The sequence below is a fragment of the Panthera onca genome, chromosome A2 (genome assembly GCF_046562875.1).
Source record: "Panthera onca isolate mPanOnc1 chromosome A2, mPanOnc1 haplotype 2, whole genome shotgun sequence".
Classification (NCBI taxonomy): Eukaryota; Metazoa; Chordata; class Mammalia; order Carnivora; family Felidae; genus Panthera; species Panthera onca.
In genome coordinates, this window is record NC_138340.1 from 79,134,768 (window position 1) to 79,147,134 (window position 12,367).

Genomic DNA, 12,367 nt, shown 5'->3' on the forward strand with positions numbered 1-12,367 from the left:
TGTTATTTTATCTTCCTTAAAGTCCTGGATTTTATGGATTTTGACACCATTTCTCAATCCTAGCTTTTTCTAAGATGGCAATTACCATACATGAATATTTCCCAAGTATAAAGTCTAATTAAGAGGAAAAAGGTTCATTCTATAGACCACTATTTTATGAGACGTTGGCTTTCTTTTCCAATGATTAAACTATTGGGATTATGTAACTATTTGCGAATTGAGAAAAACATGTAATTTAATTACACCCCCTAGGTTTGGCCTAATTGTTATTCTACTAATGTGTAATTTCTGCTTGCTGTAAATTCAAAATTTCAAAAGGTAAAACTGTTAATACTACTAACAAAAAACTGTTTAACTAAAACTGTGAAAAATCTACGATTTAATATAAAAAGCACATTAGCGGGGCACCTGGCCGGCTCAGTCGGAAGAGCATGCGACTCTTGATCTCCAGTCGTGAGTTCAAGCCTCACATTGTGTGTAGAGATTAATTTTAAAAAATAGTAAATAAACTAAAAAATATATATGTTAAAATAAATAAATAAATAAATAAATAAATAAATAAATAAAAGCACATTAACTTACAACATTGTCAGCCCAGTCTGCCAGTACTGTTGAGATATAGTTCACAGCATTGAGAATTGCGCAGTATCGAAAGCCAAGGGAAGCTCTAGTCTCTTCTTTCATCACCTGAGTTAACCGTATCCTGAAATCATCTACTAAGTCCTTCTGTAACTCCAGGAACTGTAGTTTTCTGGAAGCTGTGGGAAGATTTTTATATCTGTCTGTGGAGAAAGTTAACAAGACATGTGAAAGTTTTGGTTCTGCCCAGGACACAGTTATAGGTTTTCCCTATTGACATGCTTTGGTACCTTTGTCAAATAATCAATCGACCATCCAAGTACGGATCTATTTCTAAACTTTACAAGGTTGCAGGTTTCACAAGTATATGTACTTGTCAAAACTCACTGAACTGTATACTTCAGATTTATGTTCTCCATTGTATATAAATTACAGCTCAATTTTTTTAAATGTTTATTTTTGAGGGGGGGGAGAGAGAGACAGAGACAGAGAGAGAGAGAGAGAGAGAGAGAGAGAGAGAGAGAGAGAGACAGCTCAAGCAGGGAAGGGGCAGAGAGAGAGGGAGACACAGAATCTGAAGCAGGCTCCAGGCTCCAAGCTGTCAGTACAGAGCCAGATGCGGGGCTTAAATCCACGAACCGTGACCTGAGCCAAAGTCAGATGCTTAACCAACAGAGCTGCCCAGGTGCCTCACAGTTTAATTTTTTAAAGGCATGAGGAAATTATAGATGGGCCCTGATTTATTATGGTTCAACTTAAGATTTTTCAAGTTTACAATGGTACAAAAGCTATACACATTTATAGAAATTACTTTGAATATTTTATTTGGATCTCTTCCCAGGCTGGCAATATGGGATACAACCCTCTCATGATCCTGGGCAGCGGGAGAGCGGCATATCTCCATCAGCCATGGGATCATGAGGGTCAACAACCAATGCACTTACAGCCATTTTGTCCTCACACAACCATTCTTTTTTTCACTGTCAGTACAGTATTTAATAAATTACATGAGATATTCAACATTTTATTATAAAGTAGGTTAGGTGTATGAAATGCATTTTTGACTTAAAATGTTTAACTTAGGATACCTTCATCAGGATGTAGCCCCACTGTAAGTCACAGATCTGTATGATAAGGTTTTGGGGTAATGGTGGGGTTTGGAGGTGGGTCCTGCCCCCATGCTTTAATAAAATTACCTTTTTGCACCAAAGACGTCTTCAAGAATTCTTTCTTGGCCGTCGGCTCCGAACCCCACCATCACCCCAAAACCTCATCATGTATATATAAAAACCACCCCATTTCAGGGCACCTGGGTGGCTCAGTTGGTTGTGTCCACCTGACTCTTGATTTCAGCTCAGGTCATGATATCACGGCTCGTAAGATGGAGCCCCGTGTCAGTCTCTGTGCTGACGGTGCGAAGCCTGCTTGGGATTTCTCTCTCTCTCTCTCTCTCTCTCTCTCTCTCTCTCTCTCTCTCTGCCCCCCCCCCAAATAAATAAAAATAAAACTTTTTAAAAAATCACCCCATTTCTTCAACAAAAAAATGACTTCTTTTTTAAAGGAAGGAGAAACTATGACAGGTTAGAAGACTGTCATAGAAGTCTCGTGTCAGATGACACGTGTTTTAAAACGAAACGTCTCGTGTTGTTTTGACATGTCTCGTCAGATGACTCGTGTTTTAAAAAGCACAAGTTCTTCAGGGCGCCTGAGTGGCACATTCAGTTGAACGTCTGACCTCAGCTCAGGTCATGATCTCACAGTTTGTGAGTTCGAGCCCCGGACTTTGGATCCTCTGTCCCTATCTGTCTCTGCTCCTCCCCCACTTGTGTGCACGCATGCGCTCGCTCTCTCTTTCATTCTCTCTCTCAAAAGAAAAAAAAAAAAGCTTACCTAAAAGAAAGCTGTATCTTGAAAGACTTATACTTACCAGTTATAACCAAGAGTAGCGTCATAAAAGTTTCTGCACAGTCTGGAACTTTCATCTCGTCCACATCAGTGATATCCTTATATTGGGATATCCAAGCAGCTTCTGATGAAAGCATTGAGTCCATTTTTTGAAGAGCAACTGATATGCAGAAAAAGGGAACAGGTCAATTAAGTAGTTACAGTCATTCTTAATTTTCAGCACAGGTTTTTAGGAGTAATGGTTTTTCTGTAAAAAACAAACAAACAAAAAACCAAATCTACAACCTCCCACCGGTTGCACTATATTTAATACGCTCTGTGTTAGGGTTGAACAAGATTGCCTACTTCTCTCAGCCACCCCTACCCAAAATCATCAAAATAGTTAAACTGATTAGACAAGCTACATCCAACAGACACTACAAAGAACAGGAAGTACTATGGTACAATCTATAAAACAGTTAGCTGTATCCTATACTGGCTTGACTCTTCCACTCTAGAAACGTGGATGGTGCAAGTACAGGAAAAACTGGTTTGATGGGAAGAAAAGGCAACTTGGTAAACCTTAACCAAGAAAAATTCAGATGCCTCTAGTTTCTACCCAGAGCTGGTGGAGAAAAACACCAAAAGTTAATATACACAAAAGGAGATAATATGCTCTCCACTTGATGGCTACTGAACACTTACATTTTCTCTCCACAGTCAACCACCTCTGAAAACAGGTGTCCTCTGACAGAATATGCATACAGTTGGCAAAAGTGCTGGGATAGCCATAAAGACTGTGCAGCTCCCTTTCGAACAAAAGCACCTCATCCACCAGATGACAGAAGAGATTGTCATCATAGAGCAGACATGGGATGTCTGCAGCTAACTTCTCAAGAACGAGCATCATGAGGCCCCGGGAAAATTCAAGCTGAAAGAAACATGTAAGCAGGAGGTAAGGTAAATGACACATTATTCGCGGACACACAATACTCTAAAACTGGAACAATTTAAGAACACAGTTTCTTACCCTTGCATTTACCGAAGGGCCTACTTTGTCTAATATTGGCTGAATCTTCTCATCCAGAAACTGAGTGTGATTCCCAATCCACATAAGTACCTGAGCCAAGTACCATTCAGGCTAAGGAAGGAAGTTAAAATAGTCTGAATTCTTAAGTCATTCTGACCAGAAAGTTACAATTAAATGGTTCTAGTTAATTGTATACACATAGCACTTACACAAATTAGGTGAAGATTCTTATAAAAGAACACAATTTCTGCTCTGAACTTTAATCAGATGTTTCCCAATGTACTCCCAACAAATTCCCAAAGGTGGCATAAGTCAGTAAACTCATAAATTTACAATATTGTATGTGTTGAAAACATAGCACTTTGGAGATATGTAAAATGATGAGCATTACAAAGAACCGATGGCCTTTAATTTTGTTTTGTGTTCGGTTTTTTTGTAAATTACGTTCCAAAATAACTTTTAAACCTGATTTTCTTCTGGTTTGTCTTTTCAAAAGGTAAAGTAAGAAAAAAATATGCCTTAAAACAGGTAAAATCATAGAAAAGTAAATGTAAATAGGCAGCTTTTTAAATTGTCCCTAGAGATGATTCTACAAACCTTCCAAGTTTTGTTGGACAGGCATTCAAAAACATTTTCTGAGTGGTAAATCCCTGTTATGTGCTAGATGCTGGAAATACAAAAGTGAGTAAGGGGCATCCCTAATCTCAGGGGCTGTGTAGTTTAGGTTTGATGACAGAGTGGAAATGTACTTTAGAAAGGAATCAACATGGGGCGCCTGGGTGGCTCAGTTAGTTAAGTGTCCAACTTCGCCTCAGGTCATGATCTTGGGGTTCGTAGGTTCGAGCCCCATGTCAGGCTCTGTGCTGACAGCTCGGAGCCTGGAGCCTGCTTCAGATTCTGTGTCTCCCTCTCTCTCTGCCCCTCCCTCGCTCATACTCTGCCTCTCCTTCCCTCTCTCTCTTTCTCAAATATAAATATTTAAAAAAAAAATTAAAATAATTTAAAAAAAAGAAAGGAATCAACATAACTCACAAATTTCTAACCTCAAATTCTTACTGCCTCTCTACATCTGTAGGTTTATTGCCTTGTCTCGCTACTTACTAATTGGTTCTATTCTTCTTTCTACCAACACCTCATCCAAAAAAAGGAGGAGATCCATAAAGTACAACAGAATAAACTGAATTTAAGACCCAGAAATCCAATTGCCACTCAACTCCTTCCCGTGCAAACATAACTCCCTATCCCTTGACCCCTTTAAAATTCTATAAAGCCTATAAACTCATTTATAAATGCCACATACAATGCCTGGGGTAAGCCTGGTGCAATAACATATAATTCAAAACACTGAAATGAACCACTCTGCTACTTGCACTGCATTAAATGTAGCAAAACTTAAGGATAAATAAGGTAGTCTCCACCCCCTGGCAACAGAGTTCTAATTCTCAATAAATTCAATCAAATTTCATTAAAAACAAATGCCTGATTGTTTTTCCGGTCAAGTTAAAGAAAAATTTCAAGAATATCTCCAATATAGGGGCACCTGGTGGCTCAGTCATTTGAGCGTCCGACTCTTGATTTTGGGTCAGGTCATCCAGAGTCCTGGGATCGAGCCCCGCATTGGGCTCCGCACTGAGCATGGAGCCGCTTAAGATTCTTTCTTCCTTCCTCCCTCCCTCCCTCCCTCCCTTCTTCCCTTCCTTCTTCCTTCTTCCTCCCTTCCTTCTTCCTTCCTTCCTCCTTCTTCCTTCCTTCCTCCCTCCTTCTTCCTTCCTCCTTCCTTCCTCCTTCCTCCCTCCTTCCTTCCTTCTTCCTTCCTTGCTTCCTTCTTTCCTTCCTCTCTCTCTCTATCTCTCCCCTGCCCCCCTGTTCCTCCTCACTCACTCACCTCTTTCTCTAAAAAAAAAAACAAAGAAACAAACAAAAAACAGAGTATCTCCAATATACATGGCTGTAATCCCTCAGCTAAAATGCTGGTGAGATGGTGAGAATTTCCTCAAAGCCATCCCCATCATTCCTTACTTTCTTGTACACACACAAATCATTTAATGTTTTAAAATTTTTTTAAGCTTTTCACTTATTTTTTAAATGGTTATCCATTTTTGAGAGAGAGAGAGGGAGGGAGGGAGGAGGGGAGAGAGACAGAGAGAGAGAGAGAGAGAGAGAGCGAGTGGGGAAGGGGCAGAGAGGGAGACAGAGAATCCCAAGCAGGCTCCACACCATTAGCACAGAGCCTGATGCAGGGCTTGAACTGTGAGATCATGATCTGAGCCCCAACCAAGTGTCCAACCAACTGAGCCACCCAGGCACCTCAGCGATAAATCATGGTAGCATCAGCACTCTGTTCAAAAGCAAATACTCGACTATCTGTGGACTTTCACATCTCTCTCTGATATATATATATAAGCCTGAAGGAGCAATTCGCACAGTGAAACACGTGGAGCCAGTTGTCACAAGTGCCCCCAACAAATGTCACAGCCTACCCAAGGGGCAACTTGAGACACTGGTGAGATGACGTGCTAATGAGTGAGCGTATCACTCACAAGTGGCATATCAACACAAGTCCCAAAATAGATCTATTAAGGCAAGGACAAAACAGGAATTTAGCTCTTCAGAGAAAAAACAGAAATGTGAATGGGATCGGATTTTAACTTAAACCAGAAAGAGGATCGGGACGCTTAACAACTGCTATTAATAACAACGAAGGACAAGAGTTGGCAAAGCACACCTTGCTTATAACATTAGTCTGTCGGTTCCCTCGGAAGTGATACCTGAACCTTTTCTGAAGGGGAGTCAGCATAATCTGGATGGGCAGGATAACAGACGGGGATGCAGGAAGACAGTATTTTTCTGGAAGTTGTTTTGGCTCAGTAAGTAATTCATCTCTGACATAGTCAAGTCAAGGAAAAAGAAAAGGATACAAAAAAATATATATGCATGGATATATGGATATATACACTATATACACACACACGTGTATGTATGTACAGATACACAATATACTTTTCTAACAAATATATTAGATACTAAGTAAAATTAATTATAAGACATAATTTTACATTGCATATGATTTCGTAAAAAGTGCATGAAATATGTTATTAGAATTACCCTGTCTTTCCTAACATAAAAAACAGTAGTGAGGAAGGAAACACAATCAAGAATTCCTTTATTAACACTAGATTACTAAACTTTCCTCCCTATTGCCCATTTTTTTTTTCTGTTGTCCCAAGAGACCTACGTGTGATATAAACCTGGGTCAGTCATATATTTCAGACTGACCCCGCTCCCCCCAACGCTATTCACTCTGAAGGGCACAATCCACCACTCTGCGGGTATTTACAGATCAAGTCCAAACCTAGTACTACTGTTTGGCTTCCTGGTCCCTTTCAAAAAGTTTTACTCTCTAGCCACAAATCCACTCTCGAAAAAAAAAGCAATTTTAGTAAGTTTATCTCCAACAAAGATACGAGGTTTGCAGTTTCAGAAGCTGACAAAACAGTGTCTCCAGGTTACTGTATATCTCAGGGGCACCTGCTGGGCGACTCAAGCCAACAGTCTGAGACTGGGGGGGTGTGATGAATGGCCAGTGAAGCTGGGCTAAAACTTCCTCAAAATCACTGTAACAGAAAAAGCAACACACGTATTTCAGTAAAATACAATGGTCACCGAATATCCATGTGAAAGCACTACCATGAAATAACAGGTGAATTCCTTACCTTGTAAGTTTGTCCTTGAGGATCTTATGCCAGAATTTAACAGTGGCTCTCGTGAAAGCAAGAAGATGAGCACAAGATGATTCCTGAAGCTTGATGTCAAGTTCCACCATAGACACCAAAGTAGAGGCTGCCTCTGGGACGTTATTGGTCATCAGATATTGCTGAATGTTATCACTGCAAAATGAGGCAAAGCAAACTTCAAAGATAGTCTGTCAAAATTCCAAGTGCAGCAAAAATGACATCTCCCTCCTGTGGTATATAAGGTTCCATGCAAGGAAGAAGGAGGCAGCCAGAAGTGGCTTTCTTTTTACCAATGTGGCCAAAGCTTAACATTTTTTTCTAGGAAAGCCAGAAATCAAGACTTTCATGCAAAATCAATTAATCAAATCCTTTGAAACAAGCCAAATAAAAGATGTCTTCAGGACAAATTTATCCCGTGAGCCACCATTTTGGCTTATTTGACTTCATAGAGCAAAACATTTTATTTAAAAATGAGATGTTGTGTGTCAACTATACTTGAGTAAAAAATTAAAGGGGAGCCTGGGGGGCTCAGTCGGTTAGGTGACTGGCTTTGGCCCAGGTCACGATCTCACGGTTCATGAGTTTGAGCCCTGCATCGGGCTCTGTGCTGACAGCTCAGAGCCTGGACTCTGCTTCTGATTCTGTGTCTCCCTCTCTCTGCACCTCCCCTGCTCATGCTCTCTCTCTGTCTCTCAAAAAATAAATAAATGTTGAAAAAAATAATTTAAAAAAATAAAAAAAATTAAAATGAGGAAAAATGAAAATGAGATGTTTCTTTGGATAAAAATAACATCTCATAGCTTAAACAGCTAAGAATAAGGAACAAAATGTGACCTTGTCAATAACTGACGTTGGTTCAGGAGCCGCCCCCTGTAGGAAACCTGAGGCGGGAGTGTACCTCCAGGCATCGTCTGCCGGCCGCCAAAGTGCTGGGACTCCAGTCCCCCGTTTGGTGTATGTTCCTGGGGCACACACGGCATCCTCCTTAGGAACAGGAATGTGTATTTCCTGCCGAGCTCCACTATGCGCCAACATTTTTTCCTCTCCTCTGAGAGCTGCTTGTGTTTTTCACGGTCACTGCTTCAGGCCTCAGCAAGAATACTTAGCTCGTGTTTTTGTATTATTCTATTTATTCCTGTCAGCTCTTGTGGCCATCCCTTACTCCCATTCTCTCATTTTTCTTTCTTCTCTTTCTCTAATCATTTTTATTAAGATTTCCAACCAGTTTTGTCTTTTATAGCTACTACCAGAATTGAAAGCACTCTTTTGTCCCATTGGGTGTCAAGAAACCCATCATTTCTGCATTTAAAGCACCAGTAGTTTTGTTTTTTTTTTATGGACTTGTTCTTTTCTTGTTGTTTTTAAAGTTTATTTATTTATTTTGAGAGAGTGCATGTGTGTGAGGGAGGTGGAAGGGCAGAGAGTGAGGGAGAGAGAGAATCCTAAGCAGGCTCCACGCTGTCAGCTCAGAGCCCGACACAGGATTGGAACCCACGAACTGTGAGCTCATGACCTGAGCTGAAATCAAGAGTCGGACGCTCCAGTGACTGAGCCACCAGGATCCCCGTTTATGGGCTTGTTCTGATGGTCAGCAGGCACGGAGCCTGCTCCCCTGTAAGGTTCTTCCCTGTGCATCATGGCAAATTAAAACCTTCTTGCTGATTTCCCACTTCAAAGAAACATAAATCCAAAGTAAATGTTGCATTATGTTAAAAGGAAGACTGCTGTGTTTAAGAAATGTACAAATGTTACAAAACAATGTAAAATGTACACAAAAGCACAGAGTAAGGGAGGACTCCTTTCCAGGACACAGTGAAGTAGCTCTCCACACAACACAGCATCATGAATGGCATTCAGAGCACAGAAAAAGCTAGGGAAACAGGGTTTGTGCATAATGACACTGCGATACTGTGGTATTCAAGAAGCAGAGCTAATAAAAGATGCTAGTTCTAAGGAAAAAACTAATTTTTTAAAAAAGAGAAAGTGCTACGGAATAAAAAGCAGGTTAATGTTAGAGAGAAATTAGATGAGGAAAACCTTAAAAACCCAAAGGAAGACAGAAATAGAGATTTATCACCTCGAGAGCAAAGAACATGTTGTTAAGGAGAAGTAGCTATGCTCTATTTGATTATGAACTTGATTCCTATTTCTAATATGATGCCCAGGGCAAACTTGTCTTAAACAATCCCAACACCAGAAAAAGGCTATCCATAACCATAGTCCTATGTTAATTAACCTATTGCTTTGGCTACTACAAGAGTGAGGCTTTTAAACAACTTACTCTACTTAATAATAAGGTTATTAACATTGCTCCTTATTGGTGTTTTCCTCCAGAGGGGCAAAGAAAAATGAAGTAAAAAGTAGCAAGATTTAAAATCTGTTCACCCCAAATAATTTATCCCAACAAGGAGATGATCTAAAAAGTTTAAATTGATTTCTGGAATCACTGGTAACACTACAATCTTAGGTGTATCATTTTTTCTGTAAATGTTAAACTTATATATGCAAAACAAAGACTTCACACCATGCTGAGAGGTAAAATTCTTTAAAATCTCGGGAAATACACAGGACAAAGTGATACTGCATTACTCTTTGGAAGACGTAACATAAAATATATTAACTCCGATACACAATGGGACATTAAGACTCTTGGTTGACTTTTCTTCTTCAAGTCTTCCAGACAATATTAATGGTTGCTGACAGCTTTGAGCAAGAGAAGCTAAAACAAAGCACAATGGAACCATGCAGTATGGAGGGGCTGGGGGACTATATCAAAAACCAAATAATTTTGCCAATCTAGGCAGAAATGTTAATTTAGCTTGTTTGAAAGACAATACCAGACACTCTCAGTTAACACTAGTGATTCAATTCAGAATTCAATTCAGAAAGAAGTGTGTACTTTTTTTCCCTCTACCCACAGGTAGCAAAACTGTTACTTAAGAATACTGTACATCTCTTATTAGAGGATTCCCATTGAAAGAAATTCAAATTTTAGAGAAAGCAATCCATTTTATTAAGTGATCGTGTCTAAAAAGTAATATTACCACGTTGAAGAGTTGTTTATTAATTAGGTATTACAAATAATAGTTTTTATTTTGTGTTCACAATACAACTACAGGACTTAAAATTTTTACTTAGATCACTTTCTTTCAAATGCAAATTAAGCTCCCTGAAAAGTTTATGTTCATTCACAAAAAAGGAAAAGAATCATTATAATACTATTTTCATAACAACCAGGAAAATTACATTATTATAATCTTTAATTAACTCAATTATTTAATGGCATGCATGCACTGCTAAGACAGAGCCTCAAAGGAAAATAATAATTATGAGAACAAAGAAGCCCTTTTTACCTTAGTTCTTCAATTTGTGAAATCCATTTAAGGTAAGCAAGATGGCGCTCAATCTCTTCAATTTGGTTAATCATGGCCCCCAGATCTTCCATCCAGGGCTGTGCGGTCAGCAAATGGCTGTTAATGGAACTGAAGAGATGAGTTTCTTGCTCCAGAAACTGATTAAGAAATTGCTTTGATTCTTCTGCATTTTTTAAGGCACTCTGAATTCTTTTAGGGATTTCTGATGAAATTGTAAGTACCTGATTGTAACAAAAACAAAAAACAGCAGCAATCAGATAAAATTTTCACACTTTTTTTTTTAATGTTTATTTTTGAGAGAGAAAAAGGACCACTGGGGGAGGGATAGAGAGAAAGGGAGACAGAGGATCGGAAAGTGGGTTCTGAGCACAGAGCCCGATGCAGGGCTCAAACTCAAGACCCACGAGATCATGACCTGAGCAGAAGTCGGATGCTTAACTGACTGAGCCACCCAGGAGCCCCCTTGTAATGTTTTAATTAGATTATCATCTTCAAAATACATGTTTGTTCTAAAAGAATTGAAAATTGTCAATTATAAGCTTCAAAAGAAAGGTGCGATTTCTGCCTCCTGCACCAACCAAACCTAAACACAAAATGCCGTACGTGGGCAGCAGCAGATGCCCCTGTAAGCACCTCTGCATCTTTCATGAAGCTCAGCACTTTCAGAGGGTCCAGACAGAGAATTTTCTTATGCTTTATCTACCAAACACTTTCCTTCAAAAAAAAAATGAAGTTCTATTCTAAAAGTCTGAGTACATGTTTGTTGCAAAAGTGACCCTGGTGATTCTGATTGACGTCTACAGCAAGAACCATTGACTTGGGAAGATAATATACAGGTAACGCCTTTAGATGTGGTATTTACTAATTCTTCTTCTAGCACATGGAAAAACATATACAAGTATTAGGTATCAATACAACATAAAGACTATTCTAGAGGAATTTCAATTGAATCTAGACTGATTAGACACTTTGTGCGAGGCACTGTGCTAGGAACAGATAAATAAGACATGGTGTCTGCCCTTAAGCTCAGTTCATATGGGAGAGAAATGGAAGCAAATAACTACTGTATTATGGGACTGATGCAATAAAAGATAGATGCTAGGTACAATGGTGTCCGAAGGTAGTGCCTCCCAAACCTGAATGTACACAGGAATTGCCTAGACAGCTGGTGTAATGCAAATGTGAGTTGTTAAGTCTGAAGTAGGGACTGACATTCTGCGTTTCCAACAAGCTCCCACGCTTTGGATAATGAGGTGTTGAGATGCAAGGCAACTGGGCTTACATGGCTCCTGCAAAGACCTCTACAGGGCCGGTGGGAATTTTCTGGGGAACTTTGGAAGGAAAGGACATTCCAGACAAAAGGAACGGCTCAGTCATAATGAGAGACCAGCAAAGCTGAGTAAGGCACAGAATACAGTTCAAGAACACATAGAAAGAAGAGACGACCCTAGGGGCACCTGGGTGGCTCAGTCGGGTCGGACTGCAGCTCAGGTCATATCTTGAGGTTCATGGGTTCGAGCCCCACATCTGTGATGTCAGCTCAGAGCCTGGAGCCTGCTTTGGATTCTGTGTCTTCTTGTCTCTATGCCCCTCCCCTGCTCATCCTCTGTCTCTCAAAAATAAATAAATAATGTTAAAAGAAAAAAAAAAAAAAAAAAAAAAGAAGAGACAAACCTAGATTGGTAGGGAGAGGCGAGATCAGAGAAGCATCTTGTGCCTTAGAAGGATATGGGCTTTTTCCAACAGGCAATGGGAATCCATTAAGA

The 12,367-nt window shown here is 39.7% G+C and overlaps 1 protein-coding gene across 5 annotated transcripts in view; it reads right to left on the reverse strand.

Annotated features, from left to right (window-relative positions):
* The window catches only part of RINT1 (RAD50 interactor 1), a 29,531-nt gene that overhangs the window by 9,512 nt on the left and 7,652 nt on the right, over window positions 1-12,367 (reverse strand). For all 5 annotated transcript variants that reach the window (XR_013554012.2, XM_078442546.2, XM_078442544.2 and 2 more), the window contains 8 exons: window positions 10,581-10,822; window positions 7,207-7,380; window positions 6,958-7,107; window positions 6,219-6,375; window positions 3,494-3,604; window positions 3,169-3,394; window positions 2,507-2,644; window positions 583-782 (listed from right to left, as the gene is read on the reverse strand). Coding sequence is in view for 4 of the 5 variants with exons in the window: in XM_078442546.2 (XP_078298672.1) it covers window positions 583-782; window positions 2,507-2,644; window positions 3,169-3,394; window positions 3,494-3,604; window positions 6,219-6,375; window positions 6,958-7,107; window positions 7,207-7,380; window positions 10,581-10,822 (1,398 nt within the window). In the remaining variant the exon portion in view is untranslated. The remainder of the gene's footprint in view (window positions 1-582; window positions 783-2,506; window positions 2,645-3,168; window positions 3,395-3,493; window positions 3,605-6,218; window positions 6,376-6,957; window positions 7,108-7,206; window positions 7,381-10,580; window positions 10,823-12,367) is intronic.